Source organism: Rhineura floridana, chromosome 1 (genome assembly GCF_030035675.1).
Source record: "Rhineura floridana isolate rRhiFlo1 chromosome 1, rRhiFlo1.hap2, whole genome shotgun sequence".
NCBI classification, from domain to species: Eukaryota; Metazoa; Chordata; class Lepidosauria; order Squamata; family Rhineuridae; genus Rhineura; species Rhineura floridana.
This window is the reverse complement of record NC_084480.1, coordinates 137138085-137164804: the sequence shown is the minus strand read 5'-3', so window position 1 is coordinate 137164804 and position 26720 is coordinate 137138085. Positions and strand designations below refer to the sequence as shown.

At 44.4% G+C, this 26720-nt stretch overlaps 1 protein-coding gene across 13 annotated transcripts in view; it reads right to left on the bottom strand.

Annotated features, from left to right (window-relative positions):
* The window catches only part of PSD3 (pleckstrin and Sec7 domain containing 3), a 188773-nt gene that overhangs the window by 118209 nt on the left and 43844 nt on the right, over nt 1–26720 (bottom strand). For 9 of the 13 annotated variants that reach the window (XR_009763572.1, XM_061633327.1, XM_061633317.1 and 6 more), the window contains one exon: nt 23742–24107. Coding sequence is in view for 9 of the 13 variants with exons in the window: in XM_061633327.1 (XP_061489311.1) it covers nt 23742–24107 (366 nt within the window). In the remaining 4 variants the exon portion in view is untranslated. Of the gene's footprint in view, nt 1–6631; nt 6831–7287; nt 7422–7447; nt 7474–10533; nt 10753–23741; nt 24108–26720 lie in introns of those variants that run through there. The other 4 variants (XM_061633365.1, XM_061633355.1, XM_061633348.1 and 1 more) reach the window with 4 other exon arrangements.

The window sequence follows — 26720 nt, the reverse complement described above, 5'->3', positions numbered from 1 at the left end:
TCACAACCCAAATCAAATGTGCCAGAACTGCCCTAGAAAATTAGTCTCAAGAGGGATTAAATGTCTTGGTGATTACCTTTAACAGCCCTATATTTCTTCAGTCTAGGCTACCTTCGGGATCACCCATATCAACCTGCCCACTGCTTAAAATCTTGTGGAGAGGCCCTTCTCTGTGTCCTGACTATGGAAAAAGCATAACTGGCTTCAACAAAAGAAGAGGCCTTCTCAATGGCTGCACACACATTGTGGAATCCGTTAACCCATGATAACTGAACGATTGTCTCCCCCTTATATATCCAGCCACTGCACTGGGCAGGTGAGGACCTCCTGCAGATACCATCTTATTAAGAGGTCCATCCTACACAACATAGGAAGCAGATCTTTAGTGTTGTGGCACCTACCCTGTGGAATGTGCTCTAAATATTAGACAGGCACTGTCTTTGCTGTCTTTCTGGTTCCTCTTGTTCCTCTTCCAACAAGCCTTTTAAGTAAATACCTTTATCCCAATCTGTATCTGTACTGGAATTGTTTTTTAAGATTCTTTTTAAAACGCTTTGTTTTAAAGATATTTTTAGTGCTTTATCATCTGTTTGCCACCCTGGGCTTCCTTTAGGAGGAAGGGCAGGATATAAATTTAATAAACAACAACAACAAAGTTTGTTTTGGTCCCCTCACTTGCCATCTTCTTCTGTTGGTAATAACTTTTCTGTTTCAGCAGATAATATTTTCCGTGGCAAACTTTGCTTTTACCTGTTGAGCCTGTCTCTATTTTATGCTCTTTTTTTTTTACTGTTTATCATGAGACTGTATTATTTTAATTTATGTACGCCACCCCAAACAGGCATACTCATAAGAAGGGTAGGCTATACGTTCTTCAATAAATAAATAAAAACATACATGTGTTATGGAAATCATTTACAGTATTCATTTTTGCTTTGATAATACAAAGGATTCTTCACTCTCAATACTCTCAGAGATCTTGCATGGGGTATCTAGTGGCCTGCATTCTAGTCTCTGCTTAGGCACAAAACTGACTAGGTCACTCTGAGCTATTCACACTATATTCTCTCCATCTAACTCTACTTCACAGGGTTGTTGTATGTATAAATACAGGAGGCTGCCCTGAGCTCCTTGGGCAAATTTTGGAACACAAATTTGATAAAGTAAGGGAGAAAGAAAAAGTCCACAATACAGATACTGAAATGGCTTTCATTAATTTATATTTCTTAATAGAAGAATCTTCCTTGCTGGATCCGACCAAAGTGCATCTAGTCCAGCATTCCATTTCCAGCAACAGTCAAGACACCTCTGGGAAGCTCATAAGCAGGGTGTAAGTACTGGCGAGTCCAGTTACTTACTAGGCACCTTTGTGTTTATATTTATAATTCAGGACCAGAAAAATATTTCTAATTCCTAGGAGGTAGCAATGCACAGAAATGGACCAAAAGAACCCATCAAAACATTCCTAGGGGCCAGCATCAGATATTAAAGCAACTTCCAGCAGCAATTGCAAAAGCAAGCCAGCCACCTACATGAGCCATATGGGCTGACAGGCTTAGAGCACCTGCAATGCTTGTACAGCTGCATGAAAAACATGACTTTGCCACCAGCACCACCAAGCACTGTTTCGCCATTGTTCAGTGTTGTTGCCAGGAACCAGGGCCTTGGATTATGGCCAGCACTAACAGAATACACATTTGTATTGTCCCAGGAACCAGTCCACGTGGAATAAATGAATGAATGAGTGAGCAAGTTCGTCTTTGAGCCAACTGAGATGTCAGTTGCAGTGCTGCAACCTCCCACAAAGACAAAACTACTTCAGACTAACTTCTTCATTGCTGGAGTACCTGAGAATCAAAGTGAGTATGGAAGAGCCAGTTTGTTTGGCTGTTCAGCCTGGCAGAAGAACCAAAGGCAGATTCACATGGGGAATTCTTGACATCTGTATTGTCCTTCTCAGGGGCAAGGAGAATTTTACCATACCTCTGCACTCCACCAGAAATCCAATGAAGCAAGGGAGCAGCTAAAGAGTTTTTGCCTATTTGGCAGAGAGGACAAAAATCAATCATTTAAGAAGTGGTTCATGAGAAGAATTTTACCAGTGCCCTGCTCCTTCAGATTTCTAAGTAGATACAGAAGTGTGGTGTAATTCTCCTTAACACTTGATAGGACATGCAGCTTCCCAGGTGGTTAGGTTACCATTTGGTCACCAACTCTGGTTTTCTGTTCTCCCCCTCTGTAAAATCCTGACAAGTGGCAAAGACAATCTTAATGATGATGACAATTATAATAATTACTACTACTATCACCACCACCACCACCCCTTCACCAGTAGGTCCCAAGGCAGGTCACAACATATGAAATGCATTATTAAAAACAATTTAAAATCAATTGCATTCACAACTAGAGAGAGTTCTAAATATATCTGTCTCAAGTGTCAAAAGCCAGGGTGAAGAGGTGCATCTTCAGCATATAACAAAACCTGTACAGTGAAGATGGCAGACGCACCTCTGTGGGAGGGGGGAATTCCACAACTTAAGAGCCTCCACCGAGAATGCCCTCTCTCAGGCCACCACTACCCTGAACTTCTAAGGGCAATGGAACTACCAAGAGGAACCCTTCTGCCAATCTCAGCACCCAAGAAGGTCAGTAGGAAAGGAGGAGGTCTTTCAGATATTTGGGGCCTAAGTAATTTAGGACTTCAAACACAAACTGTGAGCACCATGAATTGTGTCCGAAAACAAACTGTCAACCAATGCAGCTATTTTAAAACAGGGGTTATATGAGATCTAACTGGAACCCCAGCCAGTAATTTGGTTGCTGCATTTTGGACATGTTGAAGTTTCTGAATCGTCTTCAAGGGCAGTCCCATGTAGACAGCATTGCAATAATTCCAATCTGGAAGTTACCAGAACATGGAATACAGTGGCAAAGTCATCTGTCCATTGGAGGGAGGAAATTACGAATGTGATAAAAGTTACCTACGCCTGTCGTATGTTTCACCATTTCTAAGGCTATGCCCCAGCTTCCTTCCAAAACTGTCTTTTATTTTATACATCTGAGGATTTTAAAAGTTTGCAACCATTTGATTAGCTCTTCATCTTTGGCTTCCAGCAAGAGTGCAATATTGCCGTCAAATAGTGAGGTACAGTGAAGTGCTACTACACTTTGAAGTCCTACACAAGAAAGGGCTTCAAAAAGTATGCTTCGATGAAGCTGTCTTCTGTGACATGAGTGGCCCAGCTGCTCCCACACGCAATCCCAGAGTAATGCTGCTAAGTCGTTCTGTGTCTGTGAGTGTATGAACAATACTTCTGTGCCATTCACTCACACACTCAGTGGAAATCTGCCAAGAAGCCACGAAAAAAACAAAGACATGGAGAAGAGGGGGAGAGAAGAGAGAGAAACAGCAACAACCTGCTGAACTCATCACATTGCAAATGAACAGAGTTGTGGGTTTCCTTTACACAGCTTGCAGAGCACTCTCATTCACAGCTGAAACTAAAACCAGTATGGTAGACTGAATAGAGAGATTGTCAGGCTTGGATAAGGGAAATACAGGTTTAAAGCCTTGAGCTCAGTAGGAAAGCAAACTGAGTGGCTATGGTTAAGGGTGCAATTCAACTCGCATTTACACCGGGTTGAGGGGAGTTGGATGTGGTGGGCCTCCAACTGGGTTCCGGTTCATCCAAGCAACACCGGCAGAAGTCCCTCATATTGGCTCAGCCAGGGCGTAGCCAGCTCAGCATAAGTGAAAGCTGTGTAAGCTGGCATAAGATCCAAAAAAGAGGCGTTCCAGGGGGTGCCAGGGAGGGGCTGAGGTGAGGGGACTAAGGCCATATCCAACTTGTGTTTGGAGCACTTCTGCAAGTCCCAATTCAGACAAAAGTTACGCCGGGGGGAAAGTCGGTCTAAGAAAATTAATACAATAGAAGTCAATGGAGAGCGCTTACTCCCCAGTATGGGTATTTGGGAGAGCAGGCTTTTACTTTCTGGTCTCTGCACATAGCTCTCAGCTGAGCTAGCGTTCAGCAAACCCAGGGGCTCCCGAACAGCAACTGGATGCAGTGGAACTTTATGCCAGCTTCCCGAGTTGGATTGTTCTGCCCGTCTCTGTGTCTCAGGCTAAGCAACCTACCTGAACGGGTGGTTGATAAGGATTAAGCGTACCCTGTTGTGTGATCTGGCTGGAAAAACAAGCTAAAAATTAGGTTCACTTTTATATTTGACAAATTTGCTTGAAGGGTGTAAGATTAAAGAATGTTAATATAAATTAATACTGCAATATTTAAAATGTTAACTTAGTTAATTTGGGCATATGTTTGCTCTGAGTTCCTCCTGATGAGAAATGCAGCAGAATTACCTGCACCAAAAGGAGGCAATTGGAATGGGGGACACCTCTCAGGATCCTTTAATTATTTAACATTCTTATTTCTCACAGTACATCACTGACTCTCTCGAGTCACACTAATGTGCCCTGGAGCAGAGTTTGGAAATGTCTGCTTTGCTGCAACTCATGAGAATCATGGAATCACTACACCAATGACACCTTCCCCTTCCCCCCCTTTCTCTCCCTGAAGCACACATACACTTAAATATCATGGTGTGTTTTTTAACACGCACTTGTTCTAGTTAGCTGCAAGCAAGAAAAACAGGATAAAATCCCTAGTGAATGTGCAGTTTTTATTTATTAATAATTTGTCCTTCCTCAAAAAGACCCCAGGACACTGTACATCAAATGTATGAACAAAATACAATAAAACAGTACTAAAAAAATACACGTCTACAAATATATCAGATCAATTAAAACAAGGATACCGAGGAATGTGTGTCTTATTCATCAAACTGTGAAATTCTTGGCAAATAAAAATGTTTTCAGTTGGTATCAGAAACCCAACAACATGGGAGATAGGCACACTTCTAAGAAGAGATCATTCCAAAGTTGGGGCCCTACCACAGAAAAGGTCCTTCTACACATCCTCTCACTCCAAAACCTGGCAGGAACCACAAAAGAGCCCCCCTGGCCAATCTTTAGGATCACATTGACTGGTGTTGGAGGAAGCGCTCCTGCAGATATATAGGCCCTGACCTGTACAGTGTTTTGCAAACCATCACTATCACTTTGGATTGTGCCAAGCAGAACACAGGCTGCTAGTGCAGAGCTTTTAAGATAGGTGTTGCATGATTCCAATCTTGCTGTCCCAGTTAACCTAACATCTGCATTCTGCACTAGCTACTGCTTCTGGACCATTTTCAAGGGCACCTCCACATTGCAATAATCCAAACACAGAGTCACTAGACCATGGATTAATGATAGCAGGCTATCTTGTTCCAGAAACTGTCAGAGCTGGTGAACCAGCCATATCTAGAAACCAAGGCCACCTGCACTTCCAGTGATAACTGTGCATCAAGGAGTACCCCTAAGCTATGTACCTGTTTCATCATGGGGAGGTCTACCCCATCCTAAACAATCTGTCTACCCAATTTCTGGACTAAAGAACCACCTATTCAAAGTTTATTGGTCTTATCAGGATTCATTTGTAGTTTATTGCTCTCATCCACCCTGTCACCACCTCCAAACATCATTCCAATTATCTATCACCTGTCCTGATTCAGAAGGAATGGAGAGCAAGAGAGAGAGAGCTGGGTGTAATCAGCATACTGATGACACTTTGTTCCAGCATGAGAGAACAGGATGAGACCCTGTGGAACCATGCAGCACAATTGCCATGGGACAGAACAGGAGTCTCCCAATAGGAGAACAACATTGGAGGTAAGCAACACAGTCCTCCCAACCCAAAGAGTCATTCCAGGAGGATAGTCCACAATTTCAAAAGCCACCAAGAGGTCGAGAAGAGTCAACAGGGTAGCACTCCTTCTAACTCTCTTAATAAGGTCATCAGTCAGGTTGAATAAGGCAGCTTCCGTGCTGAAACCAGAACAGAAACCAGATGAAAAGGATCCAGATACGCAGATTCACCTAGGCATCCAGAAGTTGCCCAGCCTCCACCCTCTCAAATGCCTTAGTGGGTGCTGAGATTAATGGGTGCAAAGCCCAAATTTTGTGGATAATTGTAACAGAATATCAAGGTTATCCCCTGCATGAAAGCAGGATTAAACCAACATACACAACCCTCTCTAGGATGGGCATTTTGTTTGAGATTATACTGATAATGACAGTTTGCTGCCACTTAATCTAATTGTTTAGTAATCTATTCTCTTTAAAAAAAGGTTTGATAGAAACATGTGCACACCTACTTATTAGAATCATGAACTGCCTCTTTACAATTTACACAACTCTTTCCAAAGTAGAATTGTGTCTATATGTGCAAGAACTTCAACACGTATACATTGTGCATCTCTCTCAATTATAAGAAATACAAGGTAATTGTAAGAAAAGAATTTGATTTAAATTTACAATTGGTGGGGCAATATAAAGCTATATAGCATTTGGGAGTTAAGGTTATTGACATCTATAACATGATCAGATATAGATACAGTTCTTGACTTTACTATCACAAACGTGACTTTAAAAAGCAACATGTTTTTGGTTGATTCTCAGAGTAAAATTCCATTTTCCCATTAAATCACAATAACTTTTTAAAAAAGAAGTAGGTAAATATCTAATTACCTGGCTTGGAAAATGGTCAGCTCCTAACTATGCCTTGCAGGAAGGAATGTGACATCAGTGCATTCTCCGTCTCTTCAGCAATTATTACCTGGCTTGGAAAATGGTCAGCTCCTAACTATGCCTTGCAGGAAGGAATGTGACATCAGTGCATTCTCCGTCTCTTCAGCAATTATTTTCTCTCCACTAATATCACCTCATGCTTCAGAAAAATGAACAAACACACACCATATACGAGTTTCTGCTTTTATGCATTCCTTGGGGGGGCAGGAATCAAAACTTAAAACCACTTTAAGGACTTCTTCCCTCTTCTTCCTAGTTCCCTAACACAACATTCCTCCAACAGACCTGCTTCAAACAAGCACTATATACAATGAAGTCACCCCTGACCACCCCCTCCATTAACATGCCCTTTAACCATTTGGAGACCAACTCAAAGAGTATCTCAAGCTATTTCTACAGCTGCTTCTGGATTAAACTCTGTCATCTAGAGGGGGGAAACAGCTGCTCTGAAATACAGTGTTCACATTTCCTTTTCAAACAGGGTTTTTATTTGGGGGGGAATTAGGGAATATAAACGTCTCATGTTTGCAGACTCTTAAAAAATACTTTAAAAACCCGCCAGCACAATAACCTTTCCACTTTACAAATCTGCTTACTTATCAGCTGTGTCGCCAAACAGCTTGAATGCTGATTGCTAGAAGTTGTGCCAAGTAGCTTTTTGGGGGCGGGGGAGAAGGGACAACCCTGTATTTCAATGCAATTGTTTGTGCCTATCACACTCTAGGTAGACAGCTGAGAAAAGCAGAGTTAACTTACAAGAACTCAAAGGGTTGTGGCTTTTTCCCCCTTTTTCTGACAGACATGACTAATGGATCAGAGAAGCCACGCTGTTAAATTCTCAGCGTGAGTACAACAGCCTGACTAGCTTCTCACTGAAAGACAGATGAAAAGAGCTATGCTGCAAGGCTGAAAGGTACTGGGATTCTACAAAGCTGAAGCAGTTTTCCCACCTAGGAATCTTACTGTTCTGTAATAAACAATTGCAGTTTCTAATTTTGTCACTCAAAAACCTGAGTTATTTTGTGTTAGTCAAATCTCCAGTAAAAGGGGTCGAGGTCCACTCAGCCTTCCATCCATCTGTGGTCGGTAAAATGAGTACCCGGCATATGCTGGGGGGTAAAGAAAGGCCGGGGAAGGAACTGGCAATCCCACCCCATATATACGGTCTGCCTAGTCAAACGTCGCAAGACGTCACCCTAAGAGTCGGAAACGACTCACACTATAAGTGCGGGGACACCTTTACCTTTTTACTATCTCTCTCTATTCCTTCAACGTCCAGTTTAAAACCCAACTTTTCTGTGAAGCCCCTGATTATTTATATCTCACCCTTCTATCAAGAAACTCAAGGCAGTGTGCATGGTTCTCTTATTTCCTCCTTTTATCTTCACAACCACCTTGGAAGGTAGACAGATTAGGCAGAAAGGGTGCATTACTGGCCCAAGGTCCCCCTCAGTCTAGCCTACTTCACAGGGTTGTTGTGAGGATAAAACTGATTAACTTAATGTACTGTTTGGCCTTCTCTCTCCCATCCCTCCTTGTCTCTCTACTCCTTCCCCAACAAATGCCACAATGCAAGAGCCTTAGGGCAGCCCATTTTTAAAAAAAAGATTGTATTGTTTTTAACTTATCATAATGGTTCCCAAACTTTTTTCCTCACTGACTACTTGAAAACTGCTGAGAGTCTGGCAGATTATTTATTTTTCTGTCTGTTGTAGAAATTGTAATGCATTGTGCTAAATGTTGTATGATTTTTGTATTACAATTTGAATTCCATGAATTAAAATTCTAATACAATAAAATACAATGTGTCTCTGGCTCCTAATCCTCTCTCCACACACTGTGAACTACCTGAAGCAAGCTCACACACCAGAGTTTGGGAACCCCTGACACAGATGATACTTTATAAACAAATATATGAAATACACAATCCTCATCACCTCCCCATTCAAAGAACTGGCTACCAGGCAGAAGAGATTCAGCAGTAGCCTTCAACCTTTTCAAATACATATTTGGGGACCCATATCTTAACTGTTTGCCACACATACGTATAGTGGTAGTGCTGCTACTGTGTGGTCACCTTAGATCAGGCTGTGGCCCTATAGCGCATCCTGATTCACTAGTTGAAAACCAATGAGGTAGATGATAGACCAGAGGTATCCAACACAGTGCTTTCCAGATGGTGTTGGAATACAATTCCCACCAGCATAACCAGTGGTAGGGGATGATGGCACTTGTACTCTAACAACAACTGGAGGGCATCACATTGGCTACCCCAATGACTGACCATTGTTCTGATTCTGTATAAGGGAGGTTCTTATATCTGCCTTCCTGCTCTGCAAGATGCACCGTGCCCCTTTGCCTACATTAGGGCAAAACCTATTATTAGTCATCTGCCATTTTATTTAAGTGTGTGTACATGAAATATTTGCCCACTGCAACTAAACTAGGATGGAAAAAAATAAACCAACTAGAAAATTTAGTCTCAATCTGTGGCTCACCAAGCACATCACTTCCTACACCACTTCCTCATTCTGCTCATGTTTGCACACATACACACACATTCATATCCTCTGCTTTTAGATGCCAATAACCCCATACAAGTGGATGCATGCACGCACACATGCACAGTTCCTCCTCCTAATGCACATATAGCCACTGTAAACAATTCAGAGTCTGGATACCTCCAAGTACCAGTTGCTGGGGCCAACCAACAGGCTAGAGGCTGTTGATTTCATTCCCTGCTTGTGAGCTTCTCAAAGTCCTTTTGCCTGGCAGCTGTCATAAAAAGGAACCACTAGACTTGATGGACCAGCCGGGACTGATCCGGCAGGTCTCTTCTTGTGTTCTTAGCACATAGCAAGTACCTGTGGATGACTGAATAACCCCAAAGTACAACAGTCTTGCCCCAAGACAACTTGGCCATTGGCCAAGTGGTAAAGATAATTTTAACTCACATCAGGTGCGACATACAGTAGACTGTGGCCATCTGTACATCCACCCACAGGGACAACATTGAGGAAGGGGAATTTCACCTCACGGAAGATACTGAATTAATTGTACACTTCCTTCCAGTGACACGTCCACAGAAGAAATTCCAAGGAGATTTTAATTCCATGTAATTACTGAGGGAGTACCCTTTAGATTTTCTTCTCTGCCTTAGGTGGCAAAATATCCTGGACCTATACTGGGGGTGGGCCAGGCCCCGACCCATACTCCAAGTGGCATCTTAATGCCACAGACACCAATCCTTCCCCCACCTCTTACTCATTTCTGGGATGGCAACCATGGAACCAGATTTGGATCACGGATCTCTATTTACTGATCTGCTTCATATGAGAGAGAATTTATATATATCTGTGCTTCGTATAAACAGCTTCCTCATATCCAGCAGAATTCCGTAACCATAAACCATAGCTGGTGATAGCTAAACTTCCTGCATCATACGCTGCCCTGTCTCTTCAAATGCTAGCTAGTGAACTTCACGGCAAAATAAAATTAAAAAAAAACCAAGAGGAAATATTCTGCCAGAAATAGCAGGTTCTCTCTCTCTCTAGCTCCCATCTCTTTTGTAGGATGTTGCACCCTTATTGGACGTGAGATCATATAATAACTAAACCATGTTTAAGAGAGTTCCCTTTTTCAAAAACAAACTCGCCTTTTAGGAGAAATGCAGCCAATATTTTAAATAAAACCTGCATGCTGCCTGATTTAAGAACAGGCAAGGCCTCTCTCTCCTGGTTTACCCTCTCTCACCCCACAATCAAAAGGACACTGCTTTCTTCCCCCCCCCCAATGTCACAGCAAGTACATTGAAGCCATGCACAGTTTGGGTTCAGACTTACTGAATGGAGCCAAGGTCAGCAGCCGACGGGCTGGCAGAAGAGAAACACTTAGACACAAAGGAGCCCATAGGAACTCCTAGCCCACAAGCTACTAATCACTCTTTTTAATTTCAAAGCCATGTGACTCACTTTCACAGAGCGGCTTGTCTCTCAAGCCCCCCTCCCTGAAACTCAGCCCCTAACAGCTGTACCACAAGGAGAAAGGTTGGTTCCCTTCTGCTCATTCATTAAAAGGATTGGATAACATTACTGTCATGCATCGTTCCCTTGTCGATCAGCTGATCTCTAACCAACATTTAGAGCCTGGCTCTCCTTTGCACCAAAGCAGTCAGAACTGCATAAAGGATCACACATATACACACAAACCCCAAAGGAACTTGGCCTCTGACCTAAAATCTACCTGGAATGTTCAGTTCTTCATTGGCTATACCCCGTGGGGGGGGGGAAGGGAAGGGAAAGGAATGGGATTGACTTTCCTTTCTGACAGATTCTTCAGTGCTGAGATAGAGAAATAGTTAACTCTTTCATGTCAAGCTCTGGTCCTCTTGCTCATTCATCTTGGCTTTCAAAGGACCAGCCGGTTTCTCCAATCTGGTCCTCCGTGTGTTAGCACTAGCTGTTAGACATGCTACCCAACCTCTTCGACACTTCAAATCCGTGTTAAATGGTTAGAGTCAAACTCCACAATTTACACTCCCTGGCATCTCTAGGGAAGGCTGGGAAATACCCTTGCTTGAAACCCTGGAGATCCACTGCAAATAAGCACAGACAATTCTGAGCTAGACTGACCGACCAATATTGGTTTAAGGTAGCTTGCTATGTTGCTGTCCCCCACGTGAATCAAATACATGAAGGACCCTCAAGAGCAGCAGAAGTGAGCAGCACTGTAAATAATTGTTGCTTAGCCTGGGGCAGGCTCCCGATTCAGTGCCTGGCCCTTCTCTGAGCCCATAAACACACGCAAGATTGAACAAGATGCCATCGAGGGGAATGTGTACTATCTTCTGCCTTGCTTCATTGTATAATGGCACCTGCATTCAGTTGGAGAACTTGAATGCAACGGAGCAACTCAGAAAAACACATACCTGTTGGTCACTGCTGTCCAGTCAGCAACAGCTGGCCAAAGTCTTCTCTCATGTGAGCAATATTCAGCAGCTGAAGCCTCCAGTAAACGATGAAGCTCATTAGGTGGCCTTGGCCTGTTTTGCCATATAAGACAGTTGTAAGACTAGAAGTGTGGCATAGTGGTTAAGGTGTTGGACTACTACCTGGGAGACAAGAGTTCAAATCTCCACACAGCCATTAAGCTCACTGGGTGACCTTGGGCCAGTCACTGCCTCTCAGCCTCAGAGGAAGGCAATGGTAAACCCCCTCTGAATACTGCTTACCATGAAAACCCTATTCATAGGGTCGTCATAAGTCGGAATCGACTTGAAGGCAGTCCATTTCCCAAGATTAGCATGGAATAACCCTATGCATGCTGCCCTAGAACCCTAGAGGAAGATAAAATAAATGTGATTAGCTAGCCCAAGTACATAAACACCTTTTTACGTAGGGGATTGTATTTCCTCAGTGTTAAGGTCTTACATGTGGGGCCAAGGTTGGCAGCAGGGAGAGGTAATCCTTTTTTCTCTCCCTCTGTGGGGTTTCTGCTAATGGCAAGCTGAATACCAAAATCATGGCACAGAAGGATTATATGCTATCATGAGAAGAAGGGTCTAGCAGCTGCTGTTGGCTGTTCAGTGCCACTGTAGAAATAGGAGGGATATTGTAAAAGGAGGATACTTTGCAATTTGACATTAGAACAGAAAAAAAGGTGGGATGAGAAGGAGAGAAGCTACTAGGCCCAGGTTGTGAGCAGAAGGAAAGGGTCTCATGCCAAATGTATCAAGCTGACTCAGCCTTGTTGTTGCCTGGGTTTTGCTCTGCAGCTGTTGTCTGTTGTTACCTAAGAACCTGGAAGACTGGCAGACACACACGTCAGCTTGGAGGCCTGGCCACAGAGCACAGCACTACAGCATTTTCTGAAGGACACTACACTGCTGTGCTCCATGGTTGGGCCCAGGGCCGGCACCAAAGGGCTTCCAGGTTGGACCCTGGCCGAGGGGTCCTGCAGCCCAGAGGGGCCCCTAAAGGGCCCCTCCTTAGGGTGTGGGGGTACCGCGGTCCTTGGCAGGGTCGACCCCCGATACTGCTGCAGATCAGATGGAGCTCCCAACCCCCTCTACAGACCGTGCAGGCCCAAGGCACCCACCCGCTCCACCTACTTCTCCTCCCTTTCTGTGAATGTCCTGCACGTGCAGCTGCCATCAACCAAGATGGCAGCGGAAGCTTCTCTAAGGGGCTGATTCCCCTACTGCCATCTTGATTTATGGCAGGCATGTGCGCACCCGCAGCACAGCACACGTGCGTGCCATCAACGAAGATGGTGGTAGGGTATCAGTCCCTTAGAGAAGCCTTCACCACCATCTTGGTTGATGGCAGTGACCTGCACGCCTAGCACCCAGGGCATTCACAAAAGAGAGAAGAGGTAGGTGGAGCAGTCCCGCACGGTCTGTGGGGAGAGGCTGGGAGCAGGGAGCCCGGGGCAGGCTGGCACCCAAGGGCCTAGTCACCCCTGGCACCGGCCCTGGTTGGACCTCTGAGCTCATGCATGCAAACGGCTCCCTCCCTCCTACCCACCCTCCCAGTCTCCCCCATTTTCCTCAGCAAAAGCAGTGGCCACTGCAAAAAGTAAGACTGGAAGGAAGGAAAGCACGCACACATGTGAGTTCTAGCTGCTGTGCTCTGTGGTTGGGCTGTGGCTACAAGTTCAGAGGGGGCAGGGTGAAATAACCTCTGCTCCCTCCTACTGAGGCCATAAAGGGTCTGAGGACTTACGTACGAAGAACAGACTACCATCAGACAAAAGCAGTGAGGTGCGGGAAAGGGAACTGGCACCCCTCTCACACTCCCTAGCATAACCAAGACAGGGAACCCAGGAAGGGGCTAAACAGATAAGGGGGGACTGGTTTTCAGCAGCTGAAATTGTTAAGGCAGGGCATAGGAACAGCCACCAATGGCAACCCATTAAGCCCTTGGGGGGAGGAGAGAATGCTACTGTAGTAAGGGCAGAAACTGCCAAGGACCCCCGACACTGAGTGCCCTAACCTTCACTGACAGAGATCCTGCAGAAGATTACAATAAGTCTCCATGTACGGGGCAAACAATAGCACATTGTTTCCGCTAGAAGTCCTTGCACTAAAAAAAGCCCTCCCTATATGCAACTGTATACAAATGTTTGACGTCTACAGCCAAAGAACTGGTTGGCTAGTGAATTCAAGCCAATCTGTACCATTCAGCCCTCACCATCCCTCACCCCTTCTTGGCCCTCACTGACTACCTTGAGATGTCCAGGTCAAAACACTTGAGTGGCAAACTTCCAGTGCCTAGGGTCCTCTGAGAAACCCTGTCCCCGTGCCCCCCAATCCCCAGCAACTTCTCTTGCCCGTCCACTTCCTTCTCCTCTTGTGTAATTCTGCCACAGTCCCACTTCCTCCTTGTTTCTGGTCTTCTTCAGCTTCATGTCTCTGCCAACAATTGTTTCCTCAGACTTCTTTCTGCTTTTCAAGTCACAGCCTACTTTGTCCCACTTCCTTTTGCCATCCCATCTCCTACCAGCCCTCCTAGCACTCTTTCTCCACAGTATATACCCCCTCTTCATCTTAAGTAAACACAAAGTGGTGTTTTTTCCCCACATTCACATGTTCTAGAATTGTTAAACTTTCCCTCTCCCACTCCCCCATTTATCATCTTTAATGCATATACATAGGGTGCTTTCACACTGCACTTTATTCCGTTATTCTGACAATATCTTACCTGGTAATTTGCGCTTTATATTTGATCTTTCACACAACGCACAAGCTAGTTCCAGAGTTCTAGTGGAATGTAGTGCAAGTTTAGCGCAAATTTCCATGATAAATGATACCAGAAATAATCCGTTAGCTAGGCTGGGAACCCAGAAGAAAGCTGGAGTTTTTCTCTTAGCTGCAGCCGCTCACATGACAGGCATCCCAGCATGCAGTGCGTTCCCGCCCTTTAGTCAAGCAGGGTTTGTTTGTTAGTTTTGCCTGATGAACGCTGTACCAGTAATCCGGCATTGGCACAGATAGCAGCAGCATTTCCCCCACACACCCCTGTCTTGATACAACTAAAACAATTTTAAAAGTCAGATCCTAAAGGGAGAGGGCTTGCATGATGATGGGATGAGATCTTAGACTTCCTACACAGTGGGGAACAGTGCGCATGGGTGAGGGACGAAAACAAGCCATGTGAAAGACCATTGTGCATTTCGGCTGAAAAAGCTGCTGTTCCTTAACGCAAGAGGTACTGCAGTGTGAAAGGGATTTTAGAAATCGGGACACAAGCGCTATCTTTTTAACCCGTTAAACTAACGCAATCAGCCCCACGTGTGAAAGCAGCCATACTGTTTTTAAAACACAGAGAGAGATTTGCATTTAAACACTAAACTGGTAACCACAGGTGACCAGGAACTGCAAGCAGGTAAGTGAGGAGACTGGCAGAGGTAGAATGGCACGCTACATCCCTCTTCTACGCCTAACATGGAAACCAAATGGGCTTTTAAAGAAGGGGAAAGCAGCTCTCCCTCCCGCCTCTGCTTCCCGCCCACCCACCCCAAACCAGGCTAGCAAAATATTTTTAGAGGCTAGAAACTTTTGTAGACTTATTTACAAGACTTGTTTTAGAAAACACTGATACCTTTCTCAGAGTCCGCTCTCTAATTATCCCATTACATCATAAGTCTCATTCTTCACTGACTCTGTCCCCTCAGGTTCTTCCCTCAGTTCATTGTCTACTCTGTACCTTTCTTTCAACTTTCACTGTTAGTTTTTAAGATATTTATATACCACTTAATCATTTGCATTTCTGAGCAGCATACATAAAAACAAGCCATACATAAAACAAAACAATAAAAATATGCAAAACCAAACGCTACCTTAAAATGACAGCTGGAACAAGTGCCTGAAGTTCAACCAGGAGGGTGCTTGTCTCATCTCAGTTGGGAGGGAGTTTCCCTGTGTCTCAGTTTCCCTCCTTGAATCACTTGTCAGCCTTCAGCCATCCCTCGTGAGCTTTTAATCTCAACTAACCTGACAACTCTCTCTTCTATCACTGAATCTGGACTGCAAATTGCTTCAAGTAACTGAACGCTGAGCTCTCACACCTACTCTACTGCAAGAGCGATACAATATAAAGAGTATGTAAAATCAGTTCCTAGGTTCTGTCTGTGTCACACACTAGCATGAACAAGAACAAAACTGAGTGTGGGGACATACAGGCCCCAAAGGCTTAGTTTTCAGCAGCTTCCACTCAGTACTGAAAGTTGCAATCTGGTACGTATTCAGGAGAAGCAAAAACCTGCCTCTCCTCACCTGTGCCACCTGCAGCCCATGTTCTGTCTCCCATATAAATGAGTGGATCCTCAACCTGTGCTGAGAGTATAAATGGGATTGCTAAGAAGTTGCTGACCTCCTAATTTGGAGCCTGAGCAACCTTTTAACCAGAGCTTGGAAAAGTTACTTTTTGAAACTACTACTCCCATCAGCCCCAGCCAGCATGGCCACTGGATTGGCCTGATGGGAGTTGTAGTTCAAAAAAAGTAACTTTTCCAAGCTCTGCTTTTAACCAAGAAGCTGGATACGCATGCTGTTCTGAGTATCAAACTGAACTCCGCACAGCTCGCAGGGGACACCTATTGGCTGCTTAGTGTTCTTCCAGATTTTTTTTTCCTTTTTTGAATTTTGCTTCAACTGATAGCGTAACTTCAGGATTCAGCACAGGCTGCTGCATCAAGCAACGGTTAAACTCCACTGTATTGCAGATCACTATTTATCATTTTGCTTGTTCTGCCATGTAATTTTTTTTTACCATTACACCACCACATGGGAGGTTGCTTGAAAAGCTTCTGAACTTAAAACTTTAATGCAGCTGCACTAAACACACATGGGGAAGGAACAGAGGGAAGTGGTTGCTAGGTGTGCATCTAGTGCATGTCACAAAGAAATTTGTCAGTCAAGGTGCTGCTATTTAGGGCCAATTTTAATTCAGCCTGTTTAAAAAAGTTTTTTTTCTTTTTTCCCCTTGATTTCTATTGTGGTCAAACGGACTTCTTCAAAACACATCACAGTCTGTGAGCCATAGTTGAAGAATTCATTGCAGCACACTTACCGCAATTATAACATGCATGCCAATCTGCTGTCACTGAGTCTTGTGAGGAAGTATATAAAAAGTGATGTCCTTGGGGGGAGCACTGCAGTGGGCCAAATCTGGTTCATAGCTCCTGAATACTGTGTGGCCCAGTCCTCATTGCCAGAGGTCCCACAGGGTGAGCAAAGAATGGATATGCTCATGAATCTTAGCAATCCCCGCTTCAACACCCATTGTGCCTGTCACAACAACAGACAAGCAGGATATATTTATAATGGACACTAGGCCAGAGTGGCACACAATACTAAACCAGGATTTAGTGCAAGGCTGGGCAGAAGGTAGATCTCTGGATGATCTGTAGTAAATCAGCAAAGGTTTCTTGACTCCCAGTTGTTTTAACAGCAGCAACAAAAATGATTTTTTCTTAGGCTGTTGAAATGAAGTTCCAGTATTGAAAACAAAATTTTAGGCTCGGATTAAAGGACAGGATGGCTCTGAGCATGTTCTAATTGTATGTCTTTTGAACCTGTCTCCAGTTGGTAGCTCTTATGTTAGAATATAGGAACGTGCCTTATACCGAGTCAGACCATTGCTCCATCTAGTTCAGTATTGTCTACACTGACTGACAGTGGCTCTCCAGGGTTTCAGACTGGATTCTCTCCCAGTCCTACCTGGATATGCCAGGGATTGAACCTGGGACCTTCTACATGCAAAGTAGATGCTCTGCCACCGAGCTGCAGTCCTTCCCCAAAGGGGCTCTAGCCAAAAAACAAAGTATATCTAGCAAGTCTGACCACCCCTAGTTTAGAGCTTTGCAGATGAGCTCAAATGAACCCAAGGAAAACATTGGGCTTACATGCTTCCTGCCACCCCAAAACAGTCAGGAAGATAACTTCAGCAGAGTTTAGTTTCATTTTTTTTAAAAAAATAAAAAATCCTGGCTTCTTGTTATAATAAATGTTGTTATAATAAAAGGGGGGGAAAGAATCCTGGCTTAGCATTACATTCAAACCAGGAGTCCTGGTTTAAAATAATAATAATAATAATAATAAATTTTATTTCTGAGTCGCCTATCTGGCCGGGTCAGCGGCCACTCTAGGCGACGTACAAATTAGAATAAAATACTACATATAAAATACAACATGGTAACCAAGCTTCAATCTAAAATTAATCTAAAACCATCCACAGCTGTAGCAAGATAAAATTAATCTACTCCCGGGATCTTGTAGGCCTGCCTGAATAGCCAAGTTTTCAAGGCTTGACGGAAACTTGGCAGGGAGGGGGCATGGCGAAGATCATAGGGCAACGAATTCCAGAGGGTGGGGGCCACAATCGAAAAAGCCCTCTCTCTGGTCCGCACCAGCCTAGCTGTTTTAACTGGTGGGACCGAGAGAAGGTCTTGAGTGGCTGATCTCGTCAGGCGGCATGTTTGGTGATGCTGGAGGCGCTCCTTTAGATAAACTGGGCCGAAACCGTATAGGGCTTTAAAGGTTAATACCAACACCTTGAATTGGGCCTGGTAAACAACTGGTAACCAGTGTAGATCTTCTAACACCGGAGTGATGTGATCACAGCGACGGCTGTTCTTAATCAAACGTGCCGCCGCATTCTGTACCAGCTGTAATTTCCGGACCGTCCTCAAGGGTAACCCAACGTAGAGCGCATTGCAGTAGTCTAAGCGAGAGGAGACCAGGGCATGTACCACCCGTGGGAGAAGACGGACAGGAAGGTACAGTTGCAGCCTCTGTATTAGATGTAGTTGATACCAAGCTGCCCGGCTCACTGCCAAAACCTGAGCCTCCATGGACAGCTGGGAGTCAAGAATGACCCCGAGGCTACGGACCTGGTCTTTCAAGGGCAATTTCACCCCATCAAGCACCAGGTCTATATCTCCTAACCTTCTCTTGTCACCCACAAGCAGCATCTCCGTCTTGTCAGGATTTAGCTTCAGCCTATTTCCTCCCATCCATTCACTTACGGACTTCAGGCACTTGGAAATGGTATCCACAGCCACTTCTGGCGAGGACTTGAACAAGAGATAGAGCTGGGTGTCATCCACATATTGGTGACACCGCAGCCCAAATCTCCTGATGATGGCTCCCAACGGCTTTACATAGATGTTAAACAGCATGGGGGAGAGGATAGAACCCTGTGGCACACCACAGTTGAGAGGCCAAGGGTCTGAAACCTCATCCCCCAATGCCACCCGCTGATGCCTGTCTGAGAGATAGGAACAGAACCACCGTAAAACAGTGCCTCCTATTCCCAGTCCCCCCAGGCGATCCAAAAGGATACCGTGGTCGACGGTATCAAAAGCCGCTGAGAGATCCAGGAGGACGAGGAATGCATATTCTCCCCTATCCAATCATCCACCAGTGCGACCAAGGCTGTTTCAGTTCCATGTCCAGTCCTGAAGCCCGATTGGAATGGATCTAAATAATCTGCTTCATCCAAGTGTGTCTGTAATTGTTTGGCCACCACTCGCTCGATCACCTTGCCCAAGAATGGTAAACTGGAAACTGGGTGGAAGTTGTTCAACTCTTGGGGATCCAAGGAGGGCTTTTTCAGGATGGGTTTTATTACCGCCTCCTTGAGGGCTGATGGCACTGCTCCCTCTTCCAAGGAAGCATTCACCACTGCCATGATCCCTTCACTCAGTTTCTCTTTACAGCTCATAATGAGCCATGTGGGGCAAGGATCCACCAAACAAGTGGTCGGCCTTACAGTAGAGAGCACCTTGTCCACTTCCTCAGAGGGAAGAGGCTGAAACCGATCCCACCGGACCAGAAAGCAACTGGCCGACTCTGGCCCACTTCCTGTATCCACGGCTCTTCAATTTTATCAGCAAAGTGTTTAGCAAATGCGTCACAGGAGGCTTTAGAATGTTCCATGGGTTCCTGCGCAACTGGACCGACCAGGCTGTGGACCACTTGGAACAACCTCCTGGGACAACACTCTGCAGATGCAATAGAGGCAGCAAAGAAATCCCTCTTTGTTGCCTTTGTTGCCACTTGGTAGGCCGCTATTGCTGCTCTAACCAGTGTCCGATCGTCTTCGGAGCGAGATTTCCGCCACCGGCGCTCTAGTCGTCTCACCTCCTGTCTCAGACCCCGCAACCGTGGTGTATACCAGGGTGCAATGAGTTCTATTCAGGGGGAGAGGACGTTTTGGAGCCACCCGGTCTATTGCCCCAGTGACCTTCCTATTCCACTCCATCACCAGGGTGTCGACCGGGCGACCTTCAGGCAACTCCAAATCCCCCAGCGCATTCAGGAATCCCTTAGGCTCCATCATGCGTCTGGGGCGGACCATCCTAGTAGGTCCCTGTCCCCTGTGGAGGGTGTGCGGCATTGAGAAGTCCATGTTTACCAGATAGTGATCTGACCATGACACGGGGTTAAAAGAAACAGCCCCCATTCTCAGAGCACTCCCTCCCCCTCCCGAGACAAACACAAGGTCAAGAGCATGACCGGCTACATGGGTGGGCTCAGTATTACTAAGGTGCAGTTCCCAGGAAGTCATGGTTTCCATGAAATCCCGAGGAGCTCCTATGAGAGCCGCCTCGGCGTGCAGGTTAAAGTCTCCCAAAACCAATAGGTTGGGGGAGAGTACCCGCACGCCCGAGACAACCTCGAGCACCAAAATAAACTCTTGACTAGTTTAACAAGTCAGGTTCATCACTCATTCTATGAAACCTACCCAACCAGTCAAGAGTTTGTTTTAAATCAGGACCCTGGTTCAAATGTAAGGAAGGAGCAGACAAGCCCAGCATTTTGCTCAGGCTCATCTGCGTAGCACTGATTAATCCATGGTTTTATTTCCAAATGCAGCAAATATGAGAAACCCTGATAGACTCATTTCTAAAAGATGCATATTACAGGTTCATTAAGTTACAAAATCCACAATATTTGCATTTTGGGGAAGGGTGGAGATTGCAAAATCCTACAGAACAGAAAGGCTTCTAGTGCAGTAAGGGCTTTAATAGTAGATTGAGTGAGAACCTTGGTTAGTAGGCGGGGTATAAATAGTCCAAATAAATAAGTAAATATGAATTATAACTAAACAGAAACAAATGTCCAAATAACAGCTGACAACACAGCCAAGCTTAAAAGCATGTTCAGTTGGGGAAATGTGAGGCATATCTACCTTATGTCCCAATTTCCAACTAAATCTGGCTCGCCAACTTTCCCTGGGAAGATTAGTTCAGCCCTAGGTTTCATTTTGTTACAATAAGCAGTACTGGAAAGCTATGCTGCCACCCCTCAAGATGTATAAGTTAAAAGCTTTAGGTTTTGCCCATATTTTATTTAGGAGATAGGACTGAGTGCCCCATGTCTTGAAGCTGTACATCAAAGCACGGTGAAGGCCCGCCTATTGCTAACTTATTTTCCTCCACTGCAGGCTTAATGTAAAATGCAAATATACTGCCTTCAAGTCGATTCCGACTTATGGCAACCCTATGAATAGGTTTTCATGAGGCTGAGAGGCAGTGACTGGCCCAAGGTCACCCAGTGAGTTTCATGGCTGTGTGGAGATTCAAACCGTGGTCTCCCAGGTCGTAGTCCAACACCTTAACTACTACGCCACACTGGCTCTCTCGTAGGCTTAATAAGAGAAAGAAAAATGAAATTCAAAAGACTTTGTTGATAAAATATTCTAATAGCAAATAGGAAAAAAACTAGAAAAATGCAGAGTTAGGCTTCTTAGGAATGCTTTTTCAACATTCGCTGACAATTCTAGCCTTGGTGGTTCTGAGGCAGAACTTAGGATTTCCTTAAATGAGCTGAAGGCTTATGCAAATAATGAAAACGATTAACAGCATATCCATGACAATGATGACACCTCATCTCGCCACTTGTGCAGAAGCTAGTGTACAACAGCAACACGAGAGGGTGTGCCTTCCATTGTACCAATAATACATTGGGAGAGGCCCAAAGGTGATGCAACACCCAGAGATGCCTATCAAGTTGTCTGTACTAAAAGGTTTGTTTATATAGCACCATCATTGTACAGGGAACTTCACATGGTAGCATAAGCGAGAGAGAGAGAGAGAAGGTCCCTGCCTAGAGAAGCCACAACTGTCTTGCCCAGTTGGAATTCAGGGCAAGACAGAGAAGAAGAGAATGGAGAGAGATAAGTAACAAGGGGCAACTGTGAGCAAATCAAGTTACACATACTTATGTTTTGCTCCAGATCAGAGTGAAGGCTAACATGTTAAAGCAACAGGCTTAATGAAAAAAGAAGTGGTTGGGGGAAGAGAGAGATGTAGCACCACATCGCTGTTTTGGAAGGGAGTTGGAATACCCTCAGAAGATTGGTAGGACCTCAATGCCAAGTATGAGAAGAAAACTTCTCAATTCAACTTAGGAACCTGCTGTGCAGAGGGTTGGTTGATATACCAGCAGAATCCCCAGTCTCTCCCTCCCCATGTGGTTAGCATCATGCTGGAGGTCCTTTCCTATGTACCAGACATTTCTGCAAGCTTGGGGCTCAGAAACAGCAAATTTTGGATACAACATGTCCAAAAATCTGCTGACTTTAAACTGTACCCCTTACTTCGTCCCTTAGGCAGGCTCTTCATCCTATCTCAGCATCAAGGCTAGCCTTGCTAAGAATTATCAAGGTCACAAATAGATTATTCACTGGGAAGGCAGTCCAATTTAACACCAAGAGCAATATTCTTTAGATGCCATAGATATCCTGCAGGACCAGAATTTTATTCTACCTTTTCTGACCACACTGGAACACATCAATACATTTTGTAGCCATATCACATTGTATATTTTCTGTAGGAATCACACTGATTCTTTTCCAAGGACACACATCTAACACTTTGAAAGCACAGGCATGGACAGCAAATACCAGCACAGGTTTGTTAATATATACAAACATCACACCAACCAACCATCAAGAACATTGGGGGGAGGGGAGGGGAGGGGGGAGTGGAAGAGAGGAAATTCCTCTAGGTTACATACACAAAGGTGAAATTCATGTTCAAATGCCATGGCAGCTGCTAATGGGTTACAAATGAAAGTTGTTATATGGTGTCCAAATGGCATTGTAAATGTCCACATGTTGCTCTGGGAACTCCTAGATCTCCCAGTAAACTACACGCTGGACACTGAACAACCCAATCACTGCCCCATGCCCCCTTCCCAGGATGCCAGCTCCCAGGAACACCAGCTTAGTTGAGTAGTGGCTACACAAGGGCAATACAATTTTCAGGCCCAGATACCAATGTCTATTGTACACTTTAGGGCCAAGCTGCATGTAATGCTGAATAAGTCCCTGCAGATACCATTAATCTCAAGCACCGGGGGGGGGGTGGAGCACTACTAGCAGCTTTGGGTGGGGATTCTTGTAAGAACTGTTGCAGAGAGGAAATGGTTAACCCCTCTGGGCCATCTATTTATAGTAAATGTATTAAATAAATAATAAAATGTTTACTATAAATACAAGGTGCAGCAGGGTTAACCCTTTCCTCCCTGCAACAGTTCTTACAAAAAGCCCCATGATGTTAGTGCTCTCTCCCCTCTTGCCCAGTCCTTTATGTTTATAAAGAAGATTCATGGTATTCCACGGATACAAAAAGGCTCAATTTTCACTGGCTCCCATGCCATTCTGTAAGATAAACGGATTGCAACTAGCAAGATTGTTTGGGAGACAGGCAAAAACTTCATTTACTGAGATCGGGGGCTGAAAATATGACTCTGACATTGAGTGGCCTAGCTGCCAACAGGCAAAACATCCAGAGGGAATATCTGGCTGTGTGTACAGAACACCCATAGACATTTACAGCCCCTCAGAGGTCCCTGCAGCATAGACTCTCCCCGCATCTACCCTTGCATCAAGGGCCATTTCGCTAGTGACTAATAAAAACAACCTTTTTTGTGGCATGCCACCTGTCTACCAGATTATTTTACTGGTGAAGATTTAGAAGTTCATTATCAGTAATGTGCAGAAGCAACAGCAAATGTTATATGGAAGTCATCTAAAGTTACCTTTCCAAATGACAAGCTTCTGTGACATCCGACTCCTTCACATCTCCCAGTCCATTGGAAATCCCATCACCATGGCCCTTCTTTATCGCCCCATCGGGAGTTCTTTCTAAAAACTGAGCATCTTCCTTGATACGCTGCTGGATCATTGGAGTAAGTGGCATTTCGAAGCTGAAGTAGCTATCTGGCTCAGAATATAAAGTTTCCAGTGACTCAGCACTATAATATAAGGAGGCATTGTCTAGAATGCTTTCAAACTGGGAGCTGTACACATCTGTTGAGACTTCAGAGTGCGGTTGCCCAAGGACATCTTCCATTCTTCCACTGAGGGCTTCTTCTTCTTCCTCCTCCTCCTCCTCCTCCATTAGCCTAGGATTCAAAACCAAAGATAGCCTTTTCAGTTTCTGCTTTAAGGCTTTCATGTGGGTACACTCGGATCTTCTGTGGATGGTTCATGCACACACACAAAAACATAACTAGCCTTTTCTTTTGATCACCAGGTACCAGAGTTTACACGTCTGGTTGCAATTGTGTTGATGGAGAACAGACACCCTTGTCTTTCCCTCTGACTCTCTCCCCACCCCCCTCCACCCCTTCTCCCATACTAGACTAGAAACAAAAGTGGCTTGGATGTTATGATGTGTACTAAGAAACAACATCAGCTCATTGTGTTCAGAGAAAATAGACACTGTGTGTCTCTATCTTAGATTAGCTTTTGGAGATTCTGAAGGTTCTGGATCCTTTCTCCCAACATCTCAGCCAATTCACAAGACAAAAGGAATAGATTAAGACTAGAGACAGACAATGGTTATTCAGAGACTTGAAGGTGGCATGACACAGGCTTCATTTCTCTTGACATTTCTTCCTTTGGTGGCATACCTTCCACAGGGAGATACATAAGACTCCCTCTTTATTGGCTTTTAGAAGAACCCTAAAACTTTTTTTTAAATTTCAGTCTGCATTTTAATAACTGATCTTATCTACTGCTATTATTTTAAAATTACTTATTGTTGTTTCTTATTTTATAGTTTTAATATCTTGTAATATTGTATTATTAATTACTCATTGCTTGGAGAGCTGAACACCCTAAAAGGCAGGATTTTAAAATACCATTAAATAAACTAAAAAATTAACTGCCCCACGGTAAATAGCCTTTGCTAATTTTGAAGCTCTACAAAACCTGTGAATGGAGACAAGAGTGGGATGAGTGTGCATACTGCAAGTAATGCTGGATCTGTTGTGGGAAATTTATGTAAAGTGCCACAGTGGACTGTTTGCATGCAAGGGCATTCAAAAGTCCTGCTTAAGATGAGATGAACAAATGGAAAGCAAGAGACTCCTGCTCTACCCCCCCCCCATTTACTATATATTTTGGAAAGTTGCTCATTTGTTCGCTATTCATTTGTTCGCTCTTAAAATAGCATAATCCAAATTTTGCATCATGGTTGTAGAGATCAAGGAGCAGGTTTCGTCTATGTTTGGATGCAACTGGATGCCAGTTTGAATCAAGATGAAGAACCAAGCCTTTCAAAACTACATTGATTTTAGCCACTGATTACAAAACTGCATTGATTGTGCTAGAATTCCCAAATAATGCTGGGTACGTTGATTGTCTCAAAATAATTGTCACCTTCAAAATTATTCTGAAAGAGGCATGGATATAACTGATGCATTAAGTGTCACGGAAGCAACTTCCTTCTAGTCCAGTCCCCAGGTTGCTCCACTAACATCAGCACAGAGGAATCCTGTCTTGTTTCACAAAAATCATAAATATTTATAAGTTAACCAAGCAGTTTGGTCAAGTAACTATGGTTCCTTCCACGCCAGCATCATACGCTCAGTAATGGGGGAATTAATACGTAGATAATCCTTCAAAATCTGCTCTCTGCACTGGATTTTGCGTTAGAAGCCATAATCCAAAGGCTTGCAGGATTCTCAATGTTTGTGATTGAAAAACATACCATGCCCAAGCACTGGGACATAACTCTCCTGATTTCACAGGGCCAACTACAAGTGACATCAGCCACATTATGCCATTTGATTGTTTTTTACTAATAGCTAACGGGGGGCTCTAGATTGGGACTGTAGCACAGGAGATAGAGGGCTTTAACCCTTTGTCCCCCACTACCGCCCTGTTCGGAATCGGTCTCCTGCACCTGCAATTTGTATTGCTCAAAAAGGTCTTGTTTGTTCCAGTGGTTAATGTCACATGCAGTTTGGCCCTTAATCATGGTACATGAATAAAGAGCAGGGCTTGGAGATAAGCACTCCCTTCACCCCTCTCCAGTCTTCCTTCTCTGGTCTTAATCATGGTTAGGGATTATATAGTTAAGTATGTTAACAGATATTAACATGAACCGGAATTCTCGGTTAACCACGATTCAAAATTGCTTAACAAACCCTGGTTAAGAGGGGACTTACTAAGTCTTAACTGTGGCCAAGAGGGATGCCATTGTAACATTTTGCCACACTGAAGAACAGGGAAAGGGCCTGTTCTGGGGAATGGCTGGAGCTCAGTAGTAGAGCATCTGTTTTGCACGCAGAAGGTCCTAGGTCCAACTGCCGGCATCTTCAGGTAGGGTGAGAGAGACTCCCTGCCTGGCACCCTGGAGAGCTGCTGCCAGTCAGTGTGGGCAACACTGAGCTAGATGGACCAATGGTCTGTCTCCGTATATGGCGGCTTTCTGTTCCTACGTAGCAGAAGAGAAGGGGGAAACCATTGTCTTTCCTCCCCATTGCTGAAATGAAGCAAGATCATTCTGTCTGTGCCAGCCAATAAGGTTTCATGAATAAGGCTACTGGAATAAAATACATTTTGAGAACTACTCTTTTGAGGGACTGCACATAGGCGAGCAATCTGGCCCAAGGCATTCCTTTTGTGTAGAAAAGGCTAGCCATACTTCATTGAGAGACGTGGAGCCAACCTAATAATAAGTGAGATCTAGGAGGTTAGTGGACTATACATGGTGAGTTATTAAAGTA